Here is a 22,411-nt window from a genome sequence, read left to right as displayed (position 1 = left end):
GTCAACCAAGTCAGCGAACCTGACCACCCGATCTTGTCAGTCGCCTCTTACGACAAGCATGGGTTGCTGAAGACCAATTCTAACCCGGACCTTCACGGGTTGGGTTGCTGAAGACCGACCGCTTCCAACCCGGATCTTCTTCTCGGATCAGTGTCAATGTTGTTAAGGGTCCGTCATTTATTACAGGAGAGGGGTAGGGGTGTTAGGGGATGGTCACACAAAAACATTCCTTCCCTGTAAAAAATGCCGTTACCTTAGATGGTGTAACAGTATCTGGTACTGTTACTAGTATATTCAAATCAATTGTAAGTGACTCAGATGGTTCTAATGTAAAAAGTACTTGTTTTCAGGTCTCAGTTTACCACGAGTTAAAAGTAAAAAAAAACACCACTAACAGCGGGAAAGTCTATATTTATACATTAGGAGCCATACCAGAAGTGTAGGCGTTCTAAACACAAGTATTTCTTTCCTGGAGGCAAAACGGGATGAGGGCACTGATCCAGGTTAGAAATGTTTTACGCAAAACCTTGCTTGTCATAAAAGGCGACTAACGAGATTGTTAATGGGGTATCCCAATTGTGCACATCGATACTCATGATGTTGATCACTGGATTGCGACGTTAAACAAGCACAGAGGAACAGGAGCGACAGACAGTAATTAATGGTCATAGAAGCATGGAGTATAGTTATTTCAGCTGTAGTCATAATGGTACATAGCCACATTGGGAAGAAGCAATCTTTGACATCCTGCCGTTCAGCGATCCCGATAATGGTTCCTTGTCGTATTTAAACATATACATTAACATTTACTTTGTGAAATATCAATTATATATGTTCATATTAATGCATTATTATCTATATTCTTCATGTGACAAAATTCTTACTTGTGGAGCGCAGTAGTGCAGTGGAAAGGCATCTGCCTATCACGCTGAAGGCCCGGGTTCGATCCCCGGTGGAGGCACCTAGTTTCGGGTCCCGAGGTGGGCACATTTGCGTAGTATCCTTGGACAAGATACATGTACTTAGATCCACATTGTCTCAGTTCACCAAGCTGTAAAATGGGTACCCGTGAGGATGTGCTGGCAATGTGAGTGTTAAGTTCATTGCGTCTAACAGGCAGCATGGCTGTATGATCCCCAGGGAGTTGAAAAAGTATCGGAAAGTACGATAGTGTCCTATGACCGGGGATAGTAATGTACGTAGCGCCATGAGCAGGCAATGTGCCTGGATATGAGCGCCATATAAGCGGACTTTTACTATTACTTACGCGAAAAGAATGTTTTTTCGATAAAGACGCACAGTTCTCTGTGTCTGTGTTTTAGCTAGCAATATCTGTCTCTTGTGACTGACTAGTAGAATTGAAACATTGTCTCGGTTTAATTCGGATACTATATTTGAACAACTTCAAATCATGACCCTTTCCGCGATGTCGTTTCGTTTCGTTTTAAATCGTTTAACCTCTTTTCGAAATACCCCTCAAGATGGCTGCCCCCACAGATGTAAGCATGAAAATATTTTCTGCTAACGTGAAACTTATGGTGAACATTATTTAGCTCCAGACACAGAGTGCTAGTGTTTTGCTTAATTTATCAATTAACATATCTGACAGTTGTCGACATACAAGTGGTCAGTTTTTTCTCAGTTGCTCGGTCGAGTCATATGTTATACGCGTCATCTATTTTCGTGAACAGATCGCTGGATACCGATATGTTTTTCAGCTGCACATACCATGCTGGCAAAGTCTCGACCTTTTACCTCTAGATGTTTCGCTGGCTATTACACTTTACAGACGGGGCGGGTTTTTTTCTTTTCTTCTTGCCAACAAGGGCTCAGGTTCGAGCCCGATAATTTTAAGCTCGATGTGAAGAAACCAAAGGTAAAGCGAAAGCCGCGGTGCAGGGTCATGTCTTGACTGTAGGACCCTATTGCGGCTCGCGGCTAATGTGAAGAAACCCACCTTGGATTCCATATATATATATGAGTTACTATAAATCAGTTATTAGCTTCAGTTAATATGGTTAAACTATTCATAAATATGATTAGGTGTAACATAACTAGATAGTTTACTTCAATGACACTGGACATAAGTACGTGTAACTGGAGGCAGCTTCTAGATTTGACACAGACACTTCTCCATTGCTTGCAACCCTATTTCAGTTGGAGCTGTTGACCTCAACCACTGCAGAGACGACACTGATTGCAGGAACCTTGGTAGACATTGGCTGCTGTCCTCGGTGTGTTCTGCGATATCTGGGGGAGAAAAGACCATGGGTGTACAAAACAAATCAAGAGGTGATCTTATATCATTGTGAAGAGAATGAGAGATTGCAGGAAAAACAGTATCTGAAGGCATTCTCAACTAGAAAATTGTAATTTTTGACTGCTTATGAACACTTTGCCATTTGGCATCATTAATTTTATATCACTCTTTTCAGGACAGCCAAAGACCAAATTAGTGTGATTAGTTAAGTGATATTTTAGAGATGGGACCCAACAATTATATTAATTATTTTCCATCCTGTAGTGGAAGTTGATAATAAATCTAAACATGTGAAACAATCTAAAAGTCTGACATGCCTTTATGGATGATCAACTTCTTTATTGTACAATGGCGATGTTTCGGTATAGATACTTATGCCGTTTTCCTCATCTTGAAAGTGGCATAAGTATCTAATACGTACGAAACATCGCCATTGTGCAATAAAGAAGTTGATCATCCATAAGACTTGTCATTCCTATTTCTAACTAACTAACTTCAAGAATGTCTCTCGAACAATCTAAAAGTGAGTCAGCATGCTTTCTGGACAAATTGATCATCAGGATCACTGAATCTCTCAAGCATTATACATTCAATCATTGATACTGTGCTAGCCAGGGATGCTTGTGTGAACTTTGAGTCTTCAGAACAGTCAAAATGTGGAGTTATTTCACAATTTTCATATCAGTTTTGATGGAAATACAGTAAATCATGAAATTAATGCGTCACGAATTTAATGCGAGTGCAAGGATCTAGTCTAAAATGAGTCACGAAGTTAATGCGAGCTCAGGAATCTGTGTTGATGATAAAATGTGACACCCTGAATCTTTGGTGTTGTTCTTTTTTCTTTTCACACTTGTTATTTACCAAATAACCTGAATTGAGCTTGTTAAGCAATGAATGGAAATGAGCTGACGATGTTTTGATTACGCTGCCATGTTTGATCACGTGATTGCTTGCTACTACTTGTCTTATGACAACATGTATAAACGTAATCCGACTTGAAAGACACAAGTCATCTACCAAGGTACAACAAACAAGTGACTTGTTTGAGTGGCATTTAGAAGTTGGTGTGATGAACAACGAGGAGAGTTCTATGGATCTACAACTTCTTTAATATAATATGAGCAACGTTTCGGTGTAGCTACTAACACCGTTATCAAGCAAATGGTCAATATTGCTTACAGTAGTAGCTACACCGAAACGGCGCTCATATTATATTAAAGAAGTTGTATATCCTTAGAACTCTCCTCGTTGTTCAACAAACAAGTGGTTGGAGAATGTCTGGTCTGGCTGATGTGCTTGAGTGACTTTAAACAATGACCAGTGATTGTAACCAGTGATAATTACATGTGGCTTAAGATACCTGTAATGAGGAAGTGACCTGTATTGGTGTAATGTGTAGTGTGAACAGATTTACGTTTTCTGTCTTTTATTAAGCAGACATGGTCAGACTGAAATGCGTCATAATAATTATGCAAGAAAAGTGCAGATGCATTTTACGCATTAATAAAATGCTCGCATTAATTTCAAGATTTACAGTATTCACATCATACTTTGTGTCACCAATCACTCCCCAAGCCTGCCCCAGCAGGACTACAATGAGTACCAATCAACTGCAGCCCCACTGTTTCTACTGCAGGGCAGATCTTGGTCTGTCAATCAGCCAACTGGCCACAGCAGTCCATCTTGTGTCCCAGTTGAAAGAAATACTTGCATGGTTGGATTGACATTTCCTTAGTTGGGGTAGGGGCTCATGTTAGACTGGAATGGACCAAATGTTGCAGGACCTGCGGAAACTTGTGTGCCAGCTGTGTGAAGAGGAGGAACTGAGCAGTAGTGGAACTCCTCCCTGTCCCGTGTGTCTGGGCATCTTAGAGGACTTCTGCTGCACAGACTTCCTACAGAAGGTGAGAGGTTACAGCACTCTCTTGGAGCTAGAATCAGTACTCGTTGCCCGTGTTTGTCTCCCTAGGGGTCAGTTCTGCCTAGAATAAGTACTCATTGCCTGTGTTGTCTCCCTTGGGGTCAGTTCTGCCTAGAATAAGTACTCATTGCCTGTGTTTGTCTCCCTTGGGGTCAGTTCTGCCTAGAATAGGTACTCAGTGCACATGTTTGTCTCCCTAGGGGTCAGTTCTGGCTAGATCCAATTTCTAGAGGCGCCAAAAAGATCTGACAACAGCACCACATAACTATATCAAGGGGCTGATGTTGATTTTTAACTGTCTGAACTCTACTTGTGTCTGACATCTTCGATTTCAAATCTGTGTGAAGCCCATTTCTGGTGCCCCTATTTGTCATATTGCTGGAATATTGCTTAATGCTTAACTCGCTCTGTTGCAGATCAAGCAGTGTGTGGACAAGAATGGCTTTGAGTTCATCAACTATCAGTGCTCACTGTCACTGCCAGTCTCCAACATACTCAGAGAGGTAGGGAACAATATTTCTTGTCCTCATGTAAAATGTTAATGGCAAATAGTAAGTATTAAGATTAACCTCTCTTTAAATTAGGATAAAAACATTACATGTTGAGCAAGTTTAGGTTTCTGTGTTACCAGTATCTTAAAGCTTCATTTAGATACCCATGAACATCCGGGCTAGAATTGATCTTCAGTAACCCATGCTTGTTGTAAGAGGCAACTAACGGGATCGGATAGTCGGGCTCGCTGACTTGGCTGACATATGTCATCATATTCCACTTGTGTAGATCGATACTCATGCTGTTGATCACTGGATTGTCTGGTCCAGACTCGATTAGTTACAGACCACTGCCATATAGCTGGAAAATTGCTCTGAGCGGCGTAAAACTAAACTCACTCACTCCCTCACTCACTCATTTAGAATTTGTGGTATCCTGAAGACAGAAATGACCAATGGATGTATTCTGTGTAAAAAACTACTGGATTCTTGTAAGCTTGTATCTATGTGTATGTCAAAGGAATTTCGGTAATACATGTGAACATTGTGATGATGCCACAGTGATATTTAATTGGTTATAATTGGTTCGAAGCAAACCATGCTGGTTGTGAGAGACAAGCACATGGATTGCCTGAGAGCCAGTAGCTCGGTATTCTGTTTGTCATCGTAACCTGATGACTAGGCTCACTGCTAGTCTATATGAATCACTGAAATTTCTGGTCCAGACCTAATTATTAAATATTTTTAAGGCATTTTGTCAGTGAGCAGTATCTGGAAAGTGCCTGTTGACAAACTGCCAGTAAAGTCACATTTTGTAAAATTTCACAAAAATGTGATGTAAAATGGCCAAGCAGAATTATAAATGTGTGACATATGATAATGAGATTCGAAGAATTGTCACATTACTCTATAATCAAAGTAATCATGATTTATATATCCAGAGGGGAGGTGGGGTAGCCTAATGGTTAAAGCGTTGGCTTGTCACGCCGAAGACCCGGGTTCGAATCCCCACATGGGCACAATGTGTGAAGCCCATTTCTGGTGTCCCCCGCCGTGATGTTGCTGGAATATTGCTTAAAGCGGCTTAAAACCAAACTCAGTCAGTCAGTTATATATCCAGACTACATGAATAATATCAGTAAGAAAGCTACTTTCCAGTTTCATGGACTTTCAGTGGTAGCTGGCAAGTAATACAGCATCTCAGAGTTATTTTAAGTTTTACTGACATGAGTTACTCTCTTTTTGAAAAACTATGCATGCCTTAACTCCAAAGAGTGGCCTTGGTTCATTCATCCTTTATAAGAAGTATAGATTGTGTTGATTTCCATGGCATCAATAACTATGGTAACCATGGTAATAAATCAAATGAAAATACATTCCTGCAAACCCGGTTTCTAGATGGTTGTTTGTGACCATGTTGTCTATGGCAAACAGTTGAAACCTATGATGCTAATGAGATTTGATGCACTGCATGCCAATAGTTGTATTAACTGTATACCTTTCCTTTCAGCATGCTCTTTCATTACACCTTGGGAACAAATTTGAGTAAGTTGTTTTCGTCATATGCTATAAACATGTTGAATTGTAATCTTAGTGAAATACCTCACATTCTGAGAACATTTTGGGTCAGTTAGTGAAACAGCAGTTTGACCTGTAGTTGAGAATCTCTATCCCCTGTGATATCTAAAGATTAGACCCATGAACAGTAGAGGACGTAACGTGTACGCGAGACGGTCCTCCGTTACGCGTACAAGTGACTACCTGAGAGGGGGTCACTCATTCGCGTGACTGCCTGATCACAGACAGGGAAATTCTGCATGTCACACAAAAACACGTCTAAAAGTGTTATTTACGAAAATAATGAAATAAAATTTGCTACAGTCATTGATAGCTGTTCAAGTTATTGATTGACATGAATGAAAACGTAAAAAGATAACTTTAAATAGTCAAATGTTGAGAAAAATGTGCAAAATTTAGGCAATATTTGTCGATATTGAACAGTGAATTTCACCTATGTGCATATTTTTCAGAAACTTACATTTAGTATTTTCTGAAAGCTCATTCATTGCAGATTCGAAATATATATGCAGCTTTGGAGGCACACCAACGCACACCCGTTTGTTATCGTGTTGAAACATGTTTACTTTCTTTAAAACTGAGCGAACCGTCTCCCGTAGAAGTGACTGGGGAAGCGAGTCATTAAGGGGAGGTAACTGGTGCCTGACTAAATTGTTCAGTCAAAACACTTGGACTGTCAGAAGCGTACGTACTATATATGGGGATCTTTTTCTTGCGTTACAACAAAGAGGATATATAATAAATTAATACAAAATGACGACTAACATTTTTTATACGGCCTATATATTGGTGGAAGTATGATCATTGGAAAAAGGGACTAAGAGAGGGAGTCACTTCTACCGATGTAAAAACAATGCGCCTGCGTAAATTTTCAGTTTGCTGTCATATTAGTCAGTTTTTGACGAAAATTTTTACCTATGTGCCAGCTTCACAGAAACATGATTATAATATTTTCTGAAAGCTTATTCAGTGCAGATATACCTCATGTAAGTACATTTTCATGTACACGAACGCACATAGGTGTGCCATCCCTTTGAAACATCTACTTTCCTCCCACTGCTCGTCACAAACAAACAAACCGCCCTCACACCCCCGTTACGCGTACGCGAGACGCCTCTCAGAATCACAAGCAAAAGTAGTCAGTTTTTGACGACAATTTTGACCTATGTGCCAGTTTCACAGAAACATGATTATAATATTTTCTGAAAGCTTATTCAGTGCAGATATACCTCATGTAAGTACATTTTCATGTACACGAACGCACATAGGTGTGCCATCGCTTTGAAACATGTCTACTTTCTTCCCACTGCTCGTCATAGACAAACAAACTGCCCTCACAGCCCCGTTTAGCGTACAAGAGACGCCTCTTAGAATCACAAGCAAAAGTAGTCAGTTTTTGACGACAATTTTGACCTATGTGCCAATTTCACAGAAACAAGATTTTAATATTTCCTGAAAGCTTATTCAGTGCTGATATCCCTCATGTAAGTACATTTTCATGTACACGAACGCACATAGGTGTGCCATCGCTTTGAAACATGTCTACTTTCCTCCCACTGCTCGTCATAGACAAACAAACTGCCCTCACACAACCGTTACGCGTACGAGAGACGCCTCTCCGGATTAGAATTGATCTTCAGCAGCCCATGCTTGTCATAAGAGGCGACTAATGAGATCAGATGGTCAGGCTCGCTGACATGGTTGACATGTCATTGGTTCCCAATTACGCAGATCGATGCTCATGCTGTTGATCACTGGATTTTCTGGTCCAGACTCAATTATTTACAGACCACTGCAATTTAGCTGAAATATTGCTGAGAGTGGCGTAAAACTTAACTCGCACCCTCAAACTAAAGATTAGTGTTCATCACTCAGAATTATGTCCCTTTGATGTGCAAAAACCAATGATTATGGGTTTAAATCTGCATCATGCCAATGCTAATGTTGTCCACTGAAGTTAGTTTGTTGTGATATGCTTGTAATGGTTTGGTTGCATGTGTATTGCCCTGTTCTAAGTCCCAGAATAAACTCCTAAGATGATGCCCCCCTTACTTTGTTGTTCTTGAGGCGGTATAGTGGCTTAGTACAAAGCATCTGAAAAGTCATGTTTTTCAAATCCAGTTTTGCATATCGTGGTTTGGATGATGAAGCTATCCCATCAGTGAAGGACGTCTGGAAGTGGTTCTCTGGTCCAGAGCTGTCTCGGATATTGGGTTCTTCATTCCAGCTCAAGGTGAGTAGTACACAAGCAGAATTAGTTTCTGTTACCTTGGTACCAGAGTTGTCTTGGATACTGGTATAATCAATCATTCCAGCTGAGAGTGAGTTGTACAAACGGAATCAGTTTCCATTACCATGGTACCACAGTTGTCATGGATACTGGTATAATTATACCAGCTCAAAGTGAGCAATGAGTGAACCAAAATGCCTAGATCATGTAACCATTTCATCTCAGGTTAAACAGTAGTTTGTGTCTGCCGACTCAAGTGCTAACTAGCCCCAAACTCAACATACTTTTAGACCATCCGTCCAGAAGTGGATGGTCAGTGGTCAATGCCTGGACATGCAGACCTGCTTGCTGCAGGGTGATAGTCCTGAATCATAGTGAATGTCACATTAAACATGAATATATATTTTTAACATGACGATTATAACAAATTCAGTAGGAATGAATAAGAATAATCTCTATGAAACGCATATGAAAACCTGTAAACCCGAGTAACTGAAATGCTGCAGAATCTATGTCGGATTGTTGGTAACTGAAACTATGCGGAAACCTGTTCAAGTCTGGGTATCAGACAGGAAACCTGATGGATTCTAAGTTAACTGAAACTCAACGGAAACCTGTTGGAGTCTGGGTAATGGATACCCTGCGGAAACCTGTAGAAAGTGGGTAATTGCAAGTTTCCGTTCCTGTGGAAACTCATTGAATTCTAATTGGAAACTTAAGTTTCAGTCCACTTTCTATCAGGTTTCAGCATTGCGTAAACCAAGGTATTTTTGCTGTGAGTGCTGCCGACCAAACTTCACAAACTACAGTATTGATTCCAAACATAAAACAATATTCACTTACTCACCTTTGTGATCCTTTACAGAGTCAGTTTGATATATCAGTCAGCTTCACTCACGATGATGCAGAGAAAGAATGCAACTTCCTGTAAGTATATAATCCTATTCTACATTTAGGGTGCGATTTTAGGGTTTTCTCTTCCCACCTAGTTAACATCTGACTGCACAACAGACAAAGTGGTTGCACCACATACTTTAATGGAACATTAAACATGTATAAAGTGTATATCGTCTATTTGTAGAGTACATTAATAGGATTGAAATAAGAACATTGTGCTGAATGAAAGTCATTTAGGGAAGGAGATGATTTTAACTCGATTTGGAAAGAGTTCCACAGAGAAGCTGCTGCATATGAAAAGGTTCTTGGGCCAAACGATTTTAGATTATAGCTTGGGGCAGCGAGCAACAGTTGTTGTGATGATCGTAGAGTTCTTTCTGGAGAGGAATGTGTCAGTAGGTCTTGAAGGTAGGAAGGTCCTGAGTTGTAGAAAGACTGATAGGTGAGGCAGAGAATCTTGAAGTCAATCCTTTTATTTCTGTTTGTTTACATCTTGTGTAGCAAGTGGTATTTATTAGCCTGTTCAATATATATGTAGAATGCACTCTGTGCAGTCTGTCATTGTCAGTGGGATATTGTCACCTGATATTTCATGTAACTAAGAGTGAGTGAGTATGGTGTTACGCCACTTTTAGCAATATTCCAGCAATATCACCGCGATGGACACGAGAAATGGGTTTTACACATTGTACCATGTGGGGAATCGAACCTGGGTATTCCATGTGTCGAGCGATCGCTTTAACCATTAGGCTACCCCGCTGCCCATGTAACTAAGAAGGTCAATGATAAATGCAACTTGCAAGTATACTGTTGAAACTACCAAATATACTGCAGCACGGCAAGGACTGATTCTGTTCCACATGTAACAGTAGAGGACATGTTGAATACATTTTATGAAATCAAGTCCCTCCATTACATAGGTAACATGGAACATCTCCATTAATATGATAAGGCATATCAAATGTAAGTAGTAGTAGATTTTACTGCCAGGTATCTGTACTAAATCTTGACAAATCGTGTTATGATATCGAGACTCTTCCCAGGATATTTGTGACCATATTGAACATATAAGCTGTTGTGTTGTGTGTGTTTAGTCTTCTCTTCACCATGTTTTCCAGCCTTGATGTTCAGCCTCATGTTTTCCGAAGACGCAAAATGAAAAAGGTAATTATTGTTCTGACAGTGATTTGGGTGAGGTGAGGTGAGGTGAAATTGGGTTTTACGTCGTGCTTGAGAATATTTCGCTCATATGACGACGTGCATGCGTGTGTATGTATGTGCGGCTGCTTGTACTAGCCCAGACTTAAGCTGGTTCTATAGTGCTAGCCCACTGAGTTACCATGCCGCAGTGAAGCATGAATACCCCACTCAGACACATTATACTGACTCCGAGCCGACCAGTCCTTGTTGTACCCATTAATGCTGAACGCCAGGCAGGGACCAACAAGTACCATATGTTAACATCTTTTAGTATGACGCGGTTGGGGATCGAACCGGCGACCTGCCACTCTCCGGGCGGACGCTCTAACCACTACACCACGGAGGCGGTCAGTGATTTAGGAGTGATTATGATTGTGATTCTTCATCTTTCATTTTGTACAGTGAAACTGATTAATGATGAAGGTGTCAGTGAACACCAGTTATTACATGATCATTATTCTTGTTCATTTGATGAGCGGAGTTGTGTCCCTTTGCATGCCAGGATCCTGTGATTGTGGTTTTGAATCTCATATTTACCCATGTCTCCCACATTAAGCAGGCATTTCATGAGCCAGTTGATTTTGTTGATGTATCTGATGTTCAGTTAAAAGTGGCTTTACTTACTGTCAGTTACTCAGAGCTCCCGATAAGTTATTCAAACTAAATCACCATAAGCTCATTATGTTCTAGTTGCTAGCATACACATACAAAAGTTTCATACCCAGATAGTCTAACAACGGTAGTGTCCCATTCTTGACAGCATCTTGGCCACTGATCTGTTAAGGTGTGAAGTTTCGCTGTCAAAACTGGGACTAACAAAGAAGTGTATATTATACAGCTGCAGGGTGGGCAGAAACAGATGAAGAGACATCGTGTTGTAAATGCTTCAGCAACTTTGTACCAACTTGGTTTGAGATACATGACATGTGACAGAATTATGGTGTCATATTTTTCTGCCTGTGGCAGTGTGCTGGCTCTCAGTGTTGCTCAGTGATTGACGACTTTGAAGTGGTTGACTTTCAAGAATAAACTGTTTTAGTTTTAGTCTTTTTTGTTTTAGTCTTAGGTTTTAGTCGTATTCTGTTACAGTAGCTCCCACAATCAGTCAGGGCTAGTCAGGGATTAATTAACATGTGTGAGCCGAGGACTGTAAAAAATTGGGACGACTGGTAAGCTCACTGTCAAAATTGGGACAACTGGGTAGATCAATTACAGAAGTGTGAAATTTCACTGTCAAAATTCAGACTGTCAAAATCGGGAGTAAACCCAAACAAAATTGTGCTTGATTTTTCAAATGAATCTTCAGAGATGCCATCCTCTACGATTTTTCGTAGTCGCTACGAATTTTAGCTTCAAACTACGGCACTGAGGGGTGACAAACGGCTGGTGGAACTGTGCCGGCTGTTTCCTGTCCAGTAGGGGTCATCTCACCCGGCTGTGCTCAGTTGCGGTGGTGGCGCTGTTCCACCAGCCGTTTGTCACCCCTCGGAGTGAAGCATGAAAATAGAGCAATATTACATGATAGTTTTCTTAAACAACTTTTTCCATGATCGATCATAGATCGTCAGATTTCAGATCCTGTTGGGTACAGAGGTTTCAGCATCTTATCAGTGTCTTATTTATGTTTTGTGCACTTATCCCTATTTTGGGTTATTTAATCATTCATCATTTCCAATTAGGATTGACTAAATATTACATGATTATATATTCTATCTTTATTTCCACTAATTACCACAGTTTGACTTCGAGACATTCACAAGAACAAATGTGGCGAAAGCTGTCCGAGAAATCAGTGATGGAAAATTCCAGGAGTAAGTACTGATGATGGTGTATTTTTTGCTGGAACTGGTAACTTAAAACATATAGTGATTAATGGGATATCCAGATGTTTTGTTTGCTTGTTGTGTTACACAACACTCAGCTGTTTTCTAGCTCTATGACTGTTGTTTGTAAATAATCGTGTATGGACCAAACAATCCAGTGAATGATATCATGAGCAATCTATGCAACTGTGATAGGATGCATCAATCAAGCAGTTGGTCACCTTACCCGTGAAGATCCGGTATAGTTATGTTCCCTTTTCTCCCCTAAAATACCTATTCACCAAAACACCTGTTCAACTCAGAAGCTCTGCTTTACCGCTGACCACTTTTCATTGTCTTTGCTTCAGCTGGGGTAATCAATCTACAAAGGGGTTATATAATTGTAGCTTGGGCTTTTGACTTCTTCAAACAAGGTTAAACAGAAAGTGTCCAGTGCCCAGGTCGGGAGTGAAATGAAAGGATTAGCATGTCGGCAGGTTTAAACTGACTATCTGAATATGCCATGTAGGCATTGCGTGGATTTCATTTGATGGATTTATGTGTTATTATTCTGAGGAATGGGTTGGAACAGGAACAGTTGTATAACCAAAGTAAGACTTCTAACCAATGATACCTTCTTTTTCACATTTGTGCATATGAATAGACTGCCATTATTATCCCCTGCAACGCGTTTTGCGGGGGGTATTAAAATGGACTCCGTCTGTCCGTCTGTGTGTGCGTCCGTGCACATTTGCCTTTCCTGAGCATAACTCTAAAACCGTTCAATGTTTCTTCACTAAACTTGGCACATAGATAGATCTGGTGGTCTACTGGTGCCTTTTGGTAGTTTTGGATTTCTGAATAAAATATTTTTTGCGTTTCCATGGCAACAAGTTTGACTTAGACTGAAATTGGTGGTAGTACTCTTTTCCGGAGCAGAACTCTAAAACCGTTCACTATTTCTTCACCAAACTTGGCACATAGATAGATCTGGTTGTATACTGGTGCCTTCTGGTAGTTTTGGATTTCTAAATGTAATATTTTTTGCATTTCCATGGAAACAAGTTTGACTTAGACTGAAATTGGTGGTAGTACTCTTTTCCGGAGCAGAACTCTAAAACTGTTTAATGTTTCTTCACCAAACTTGGCACATAGATAGATCTGATGGTGAACTGGTGCCTTTTGGTAGTTTGGGTTTTCTGAATATAATATTTTTTGCTTTTCCATGGCAACAAGTTTGACTTAGACTGAAATTGGTGGTAGTACTCTTTTCCGGAGCAGAACTCTAAAACCGTTCAATGTTTCTTCACCAAACTTGGCACATAGAGAAATCTGGTCGTGAACTGGTGCCTTTTGGTAGTTTTGGTTTTCTGAATATAATATTTTTGCATTTCCATGGCAACAAGTTTGACTTAGCCTGAAATTGGTGGTAGTACTCTTTTCCAGAGCAGAACTTTAAAACTGTTCACTGTTTCTTCACCAAACTGGGCACATAGATTGGTTTGGTGGTGTACTGGTGCCTTTTGGTAGTTTTGGATTTCTGAATAAAATATTTTTGGCATTTCCATGGCAACAAGTTTGACATAGACTGAAATTGGTGATAGTGCTCCTTTCTGGAGCAGAACTTCTAAAACCTTTCAATACTCTCCTTCCACTTTTCTATATACACACCTAAATATTTGACATAATCATAACTCGTAGACATAATCATGAAGAGTATTTTGCCATTGCGGGGGATATTGATGACTTTGTCTTCTTGTTAAAACTATTTTACATTGTTAATCAATCAATCTTTATTTCTTGTAGTGGAGGCCACAGGCCAATTCTACATTTACAATTGACTATGAGAGAGTATATACAATATACAATATAAACAATAACATACGGTTCGGTTATGTTACAATATGTACAAATGACTGTCTAAGATGCATAGCTTTATATACATACACTGCTAAAAAAAATTTAAGTTTCTGGATTTATCTCTGACATTAACATGTTAAATTTATGTACAGTAGGATTCAAATAATATTTCTTTGGCAAAAGTAAAGACCTTAGATCTTGGTATACATTACATACTAATAAAAAATGGTATTCATCTTCAATATATCGTTCTTTGCTTACAAGACGTAATCTATCAACTTTAGTTTCATTAGCATATGGGTCGGTGGTGTAGCCTAGTGGTTAAAGCGTTGACTCGTCACGCCGAAGACCCGGGTTCGAATCCCCACATGGGTACAATATGTGAAGCCCATTTATAGTGTCCCCTGCCGTGATATTGCTGGAATATTGCTAAAAGCAGCGTAAAACCTAACTCAGTCAGTCAGTTCATTAGCATATCTTCCAGTTTCAATTCGAAGCCGGTGTGAATAACATCTAAATTGAGCAAACGAAGCCCTAGCCAAATGATGATTTAAACGAAATATATGTTGAATATTTAGTGCTGCTATTGAGGGCTGCATGCCAATCTTGCTCATAAGATACTTTAAGTCTGTATACAAACACCAACATAAAATTTCTAACACCAACTACACATTGTTCCTCCCAAAGATAGCCAAATCCATACATGTAGAGAATATGTTTGATTTTAGCGGCCCAGTTACTTTTCCCCTTGATACAATCTAGAACTAATAACTTATAACATTTGTTCACAAATCTCGTATCAGACATATTGCATATTTTACACCAGTAGGCAACGGCCCTTTTATAAGTAAAATTCTACCATGACTTCAGTAAACACTGGATTGTGATTGGTTAATTAAAGTCATTCAGAGGTATATAATCACGTTATACAGGTCTCTGTTTCCCTTGCGCAATCATACATGGTTTACGGTAATGCACTATTTTTGTCTGCCCACCAACATGGCGGACACCAAACAACCTGTCGGAAATTACACATGTCTTTAAAGATGGATTTAGCGATGACGGGCTCGACTCACTACTTGCGTAAATCACAGCAATAGGTGTTTATACATACAAAAGTACTTCGAAAGCATGGAAACAAATATTCAGTCAAACAAGATCAAAACATCGTCTGCTTTCCGAATAAAAATTCAGCAAAAACAAATATGTTTACGTTGATTCTATGTTATGTCAGACTGCTAATTTCCGTGTTAAATTAATTATCAGCTTTCGTCAACGATATCGCCACTGATTTTGATCCGGTACCGGAGGATGCACTAACATCGAACGCCGAAGAAATTTTAATGCTTTCCGTCCACATAAATAAACAGTTGGGTTATCAATTCAAACAAAATGATATTTGAAATTTGTCCTGTTTCAAATTTAGCGGTAGTAAAACACAATTACAGAATCTTCAAACCGTTCTGTTTAGCCCAACATATTTTTTTTCTGAAAGTATAATATCGTTGAAAAAGTTATTTAGCTTAGTCATGATCCCTCTTATCCATTACACTGCTTGATCTAAAGTAGTCTATTAAAGTATAATTAATTACCTTACCGTGTGTTTGCCAGAGGTACACCCTCATGTCCTGATCCATCCTTTCGGAAATATCACCACAAATCAGGGTCTTTGTCAACAGACTCGCGAACATGCCAGCCAATCCGATTCAATTTGAATTCACTACACTTTGAAGCCACTAGGTCACAAAACACTTTCCAAAATTAAAAAATAATATCCGTGAGAATCGAATTTGAGCACAAAGTACACACATGAGTGTAAGAGTCACCACAGCTGTCGCGCACGCAGACGAGGTGCGTGAAATCGCAAGTTGACTGGGCGCAAAATTCAACAGTACCTAAATTCGATTTTAACACGGACTTCTCGTTACAGCAAAAGCCTCTACTCTTAAATTTTGTACCAGTACCAGTAATTAGATATCAAAGACTATCTCAGTCATACAATCAGGTTAACCTTAGCAAAAACTGTCAGAGGCTCTCCTGTAACATCTTTCCAAATTTGCCCGTAAATGTAAACAATGACTTCGAGAAAAGGTCAAGGCCATGAGGTTGCTGCCATTATTCTGGTGGGGAAAGGGTCTACGGTGGAATTTTCAAATGTGAACCAAGCTTTTTAAACTTATTTGATATATGTTTTCCAACTTATCAGTTAATGATTGGTGATTAATGCATTGAAAAACAAAATGTGATTTGTTATTACTGAATCTGGAGTTTGTTAGTCATTGACGGTTTGCCGCCAATCACCCGTTCGGCGATGCCACTTGAGATTGGAATGTGAGGCCGCTTCACGCATTGACTCGTAACCAAAGAAAGAGCTCCACCTGAAATTGTTCATAAAATTGCCATGGTAGAATGGAGATAAACCCACTGTGTGGGAAAATCAGAGGTATATAACGAAATTATAATAGCTCTAAATTGTTCATTTAAAACCTCACGCTACTGCTGGCGTTAAATGAGATTTAGAGCTATTATAATTACGTTATATACCTCTGATTTTCCCACACAGTAGGTTTATCTCCTAAATATACATTGGATAACGTCCACATCCACATTTAACCCCAAGAAATCGTTTACATGCAAACATTTGTAAAATTTCAACTTCTTTATAATTATCTAAGCCCCATATTTCCGAACCATAGAGGAGAATGGGACTAATTTTAGAGTCAAAAATCTTTAAAAAAAGATCATATGGCAATGGATTAAATATATGTAGAGATTTAAGCACACTATATAAAAAAATTTCGCCTGTAAAGCTGCACTATTTACATGAAAAGTCCATGACAGGGATCTTGAAAAAATAACACCTAAATATTTATAAGACTAGTTTCTAGTAGATTCCCATTCAAAAACCATTTCTCATGTTTCGATATCTTGCTGCCATTCTTAAAAACAACAACTTTAGTTTTTTCTATGTTTACTGATAACTGATGACTTTCACGAAAGCCTTCTAGAACATTAATACGTTTTTGTAGACCATATATAGTATCAGCAAATAACACTATATCATCAGCAAATAACAGAAGGAATATTTGTACAACATCAGGGTGCAATTGTATTCCAGGGTAACAGCTTGACTCAACTTCTAAAGCTAATTCATTGATAAAGAAGGAAAAGATCAAGGGGCTTAAAACGCACCCTTGACACAAGCCATGTGGGCAATCAAATAGTTGAGATAAAGATGAAGAGCTATCACGAACCCGTCCCTTGACGCAGTTATATATAGAAGTTAATGCGTTAAACATTTTGGGAGAAATGTTTAACGCACTGTTGTGTGATTGATCTCTCCACTCGTAACAAATCATAGTTATAATTATTGATGAATAATTGACAAAATGAACATTGAAACTAAGTAGCTATCATCTGCATGAGAAGAGTAAATTTTTTAAAACAATCAACCAAAAATCAATACACTGACATCAGCTACCTGCAGTGCACTTGGCGTATAGTCCTACAATATACTGCCTGTGAAGATCCGGGCAGACTTAATCTTCAGCAACCCATGCTTGTCGTAAGAGGCGTCTAACTTAATTGGATGGTCAGGCTCACTGACTTGGTTGACACATGTCATCGGATCCCAATTGCGTAGATCAGTGCTCATGCTGTTGATCAATGGATTGTCTGGTCCAGACTTGATTATTTACAGACCGCTGCCATATGGCTGGAATATTGCTGAGTGCGGCGTAAAACCAAACTCACTCCTACGAGGTACACGTCACAGAAGGGATGAAACAGATTGTAACTAATGTATCCAGACATGATGTTTGAGACTGAGTATTGGTTTTTGTGGTGTTCCCCCTCAGGTGCTACACATGTCCCCCTGCCCGGCCAGCCAGCAAGTGTCATTACCGGCTGGGGTGCTCACATGAATCCGTCTTTATAGCAGGTAACATGTTGCAGTGTTTGGTTGTTGAAGTGATGATGATGATGATGATAAGGATACTGCTGGCAGAGATGAAACTAGTGAAAAGCGTCCATGTGATTATCATGATCATTGAGATGTTTTGGTTGTCATTGAGATTGAAGCAATAAATATGATGGTATATATTAAATGTAACATGATGATGATGATGAAGTTGTAGAGTAGACATGATTACAAAGAGTATGCTTATAATGATGATAATGATATAAGTTGTAGAGTAGACATAGTGATTATGATTATAAGGGAGATGATGATGATGATGATGATAATGATATAAGTTGTAGAGTAGACATAGTGATTATGATTATAAGGGAGATGATGATGATGATGATATAAGTTGTAGAGTAGACATGATGATTATGATTAAGGGTATGCTGCTGCTGCTGCTGATGATGATGAAAGATGTTTCAATTTCCTTGGTGTATATAAGCCTCTTCACCTACAACCGTAGTGGTTAGAGCGTCCGCCCAGAGAGCGGAAGGTCGCGGGTTCGATCCCCGACCGCGTAATACCAAAATACAATAAAATATGGTACTTGTTGGTCCCTGCCTGGCTCTCGGCATTATGGGTACAACAAGGACTGGTCGGCTCGGAGTCAGTATAATGTGTCTGAGTGGGTATTCATGCTTCACTGCGGCATGGTATCTCAGTGGGCTAGCACTATAAAACCAGCTTAAGTCTGGGCTAGTACAAGCAGCCACACATACACATACACTCGCATGCACGTCGTCATATGAGCGAAATATTCTCAAGCACGACGTAAAACCCAATTTCACCTCACCTCACCTCACCTCATCTCTTCACCTACTTTCTAAGCTTAATTTGATTGATTAGGCAGATACAACAAATACAGCCGTAATCTCAGCCAGACGCCATGGATTGTTGATGGTGGCCGCAAGTCCGAGACGTCAGTTCAGGAACTGCTTTGTGGGATCATCCTTGACAAGTTCAAGCCAACAGGTACAGATGCACTTACAATATAGAGCCATTCAAAACTCAATGACCTCAACATTGTACTGATGAAGGTAGATGTATTAAGACACTATGGACACTAACGTAGGACAGATATACTTGAAGTGGTTGTACACTACATGACTGATATATATTCTACATGCAGATCACAAGTTGTCATCATCAGGAAGAGAAGATGTGGATGTCCGGATGTTGGGGACAGGTGAGTGTGCACCTGTCGTATCCCAATTGCATATCCCAATTGCACCTAGTGGTCAAGTCATAGCTGGATGATCCATATGTACCCTGTACCCCTAGTCAACTTGCTGATTAATCGATGATCCATATGTACCCTGTACCTCATGGTCAACTTGCTGAACGAAGATCCATATGTACCCCTAGTCAACTTGCTGATCGATGAACCATATGTACCCTGTACCCCTAGTCAACTTGCTGATTAATCGATGATCCATATGTACCCTGTACCTCATGGTCAACTTGCTGAATGATGATCAATATGTACCCCTAGTCAACTTGCTGATCGATGAACCATATGTACCCTGTACCCCTAGTCAACTTGCTGATTGATCGATGATCCATATGCACCCTGTACCTCATGGTCAACTTGCTGAACGATGATCGATATGTACCCTGTACCCCTAGTCAACTTGCTGATTGATCGAAGATCCATATGTACCCTGTACCTCATGGTCAACTTGCTGATTGATGATCCATATGCACCCTGTACCCCTAGTCAACTTGCTGATTGATCGAAGATCCATATGTACCCTGTACCTCATGGTCAACTTGCTGAATGATGATCAATATGTACCCCTAGTCAACTTGCTGATCGATGAACCATATGTACCCTGTACCCCTAGTCAACTTGCTGATTAATCCATGATCCATATGTACCCTGTACCTCATGGTCAACTTGCTGAATGATGATCAATATGTACCCCGTCAACTTGCCGATCGATGAACCATATGTACCCTGTACCCCTAGTCAACTTGCTGATTAATCCATGATCCATATGTACCCTGTACCTCATGGTCAACTTGCTGAATGATGATCAATATGTATGTACCCTATGAACCATATGTACCCTTGCCCTAGTCAACTTGCTGATTAATCTATGATCCATATGTACCCTGTACCTCATGGTCAACTTGCTGAATGATGATCAGTATGTACCCCTAGTCAACTTGCTGATCGATGAACCATATGTACCCTGTACCCCTAGTCAACTTGCTGATTGATCGATGATCCATATGTACCATGGGTATCATGGTCAACTTGCTGAACGATGATCGATATGTACCCTGTACCTCATGGTCAACTTGCTGATTGATGATCCATATGTACCCTGTACCCCGTAGTCAACTTGCTGAACGATAATCCATATGTACCCCATAGTCAACCTGCTAATCAATGATCCATATGTACCCTGTACCTCATGGTCAACTTGCTGAACGATGATCCATATGCACCCTGTACCCCTAGTCAACTTGCTGTTTGATCGAAGATCCATATGTACCCTGTACCTCATGGTCAACTTGCTGAACGATGATCCTTATGCACCCTGTACCCCTAGTCAACTTGCTGTTTGATCGAAGATCCATATGTACCCTGTACCTCATGGTCAACTTGCTGAACGATGATCCTTATGCACCCTGTACCCCTAGTCAACTTGCTGATTGATCGAAGATCCATATATACCCTGTACCTCATGGTCAACTTGCTGAATGATGATCAATATGTACCCCTAGTCAACTTGCTGATCGATGAACCATATGTACCCTGTACCCCTAGTCAACTTGCTGATTGATCGATGATCCATATGTACCATGGGTATCATGGTCAACTTGCTGAACGATGATCCATATGTACCCTGTACCTCATGGTCAACTTGCTGATTGATGATCCATATGTACCCTGTACCCCGTAGTCAACTTGCTGAACGATAATCTCTATGTACCCCATAGTCAACCTGCTGATCAATGATCCATATGTCCCTGTACCTCATGCTCAACTTGCTGAACGATGAACCATATGTACCCTGTACCCCGTAGTCAACTTGCTGAACGATGAACCATATGTACCCTGTACCTCATGGTCAACTTGCTGAACGAGGATCCATATGTACCCCTAGTCAACTTGCTGATCAATGAACCATATGTACCCTGTACCTCATGGTCAACTTGCTGAACGATGCTCCATATGTACACCATGGTCAACTTGCTGATTGATGATCCATATGTACCCTGTTACCCCTAGTCAATTTGCTGATCAATGAACCATATGTACCCTATACCTCGTAGTCAACTTTCTGATCGATGATCCATATGTACCCCATGGTCAACTTGCTGATTGATGATCCATATGTACCCTGTTACCCCAAGTCAATTTGCTGATCAATGAACCATATGTACCCTGTACCCCGTAGTCAACTTGCTGATTGATGATCCATATGTACCCTGTACCTCGTAGTCAACTTTCTGATCGATGATCCATATGTACCCCACGGTCAACTTGCTGATTGATGATCCATATGTACCCTGTTACCCCTAGTCAATTTGGTGATCAATGAACCATATGTACCCTGTACCCCGTAGTCAACTTGATGATTGATGATCCATATGTACCCTGGACCTATTAGTCATCTTGCTGCTCAATGATCCATAGGTAATATGTACCCAATACCTCATACAGGTACTATTAAGATGTGTTATAATGATCATGAGACATCAAGTATTTATGACACTATTTGTTACTGCCAGGTCGACCTTTTGTTGTGGAACTGATCAACCCACATGTGGTGAAGTTCACAGCGGAAGACTTAAAGGCAATTCAAGAGGTAGGTACAGATTACACGTTCTTTTACATGTGGTTTTATTTCACGGTTTACAATTTTCTTTGCCTAAACTTCATAGAGGGTGGCTCTGCATAAAATAAAGAATAAAATCATTGTCAACTTCCAGATTCAATTTTGCAACTAATGAGGGGAACTGAAAACTAGGAGGTGACACATCATGAAAGACTAAGTGACCTCTGTATATGTTGACATTCTCCCTTTTTAAACAGGACACCAATAGTCTCACCAAGGATGTGGCAATATCGGACCTGCAGATTGTATCCAGGTAAGACTTAGACTACTGTAAATCTGGTGAATAGTTGGAAAAGGGTACTTTGAAAATATGAATGAGCATTGCGTAAGCTGCATGTTAGTGCCTACTTAGTG

General features: G+C 40.0%; 1 protein-coding gene across 1 annotated transcript in view; it reads left to right on the top strand.

Annotated features, from left to right (window-relative positions):
• The first annotated feature begins 1,467 nt into the window (after positions 1 to 1,467).
• The window catches only part of LOC124264459 (tRNA pseudouridine synthase Pus10-like), a 44,185-nt gene continuing 23,241 nt past the window's right edge, over positions 1,468 to 22,411 (top strand). The window contains exons 1-14 of the mRNA XM_046699201.1: positions 1,468 to 1,499; positions 2,158 to 2,292; positions 4,045 to 4,167; positions 4,601 to 4,687; positions 6,186 to 6,220; positions 8,375 to 8,486; positions 9,349 to 9,410; positions 10,499 to 10,544; positions 12,318 to 12,391; positions 18,100 to 18,182; positions 19,053 to 19,178; positions 19,336 to 19,392; positions 21,951 to 22,027; positions 22,255 to 22,310. Of these exons, the coding sequence (XP_046555157.1) occupies positions 1,482 to 1,499; positions 2,158 to 2,292; positions 4,045 to 4,167; positions 4,601 to 4,687; positions 6,186 to 6,220; positions 8,375 to 8,486; positions 9,349 to 9,410; positions 10,499 to 10,544; positions 12,318 to 12,391; positions 18,100 to 18,182; positions 19,053 to 19,178; positions 19,336 to 19,392; positions 21,951 to 22,027; positions 22,255 to 22,310 (1,091 nt within the window). The 5' untranslated portion in view covers positions 1,468 to 1,481. The remainder of the gene's footprint in view (positions 1,500 to 2,157; positions 2,293 to 4,044; positions 4,168 to 4,600; positions 4,688 to 6,185; positions 6,221 to 8,374; positions 8,487 to 9,348; positions 9,411 to 10,498; positions 10,545 to 12,317; positions 12,392 to 18,099; positions 18,183 to 19,052; positions 19,179 to 19,335; positions 19,393 to 21,950; positions 22,028 to 22,254; positions 22,311 to 22,411) is intronic.

Source organism: Haliotis rubra, unplaced genomic scaffold (assembly GCF_003918875.1).
Source record: "Haliotis rubra isolate DU_JTF1 unplaced genomic scaffold, ASM391887v1 Scf925, whole genome shotgun sequence".
Lineage (NCBI taxonomy): Eukaryota > Metazoa > Mollusca > Gastropoda > Lepetellida > Haliotidae > Haliotis > Haliotis rubra.
The sequence above is the reverse complement of the archived record's forward strand: the minus strand, read 5'-3'. Positions and strand labels throughout refer to the sequence as shown.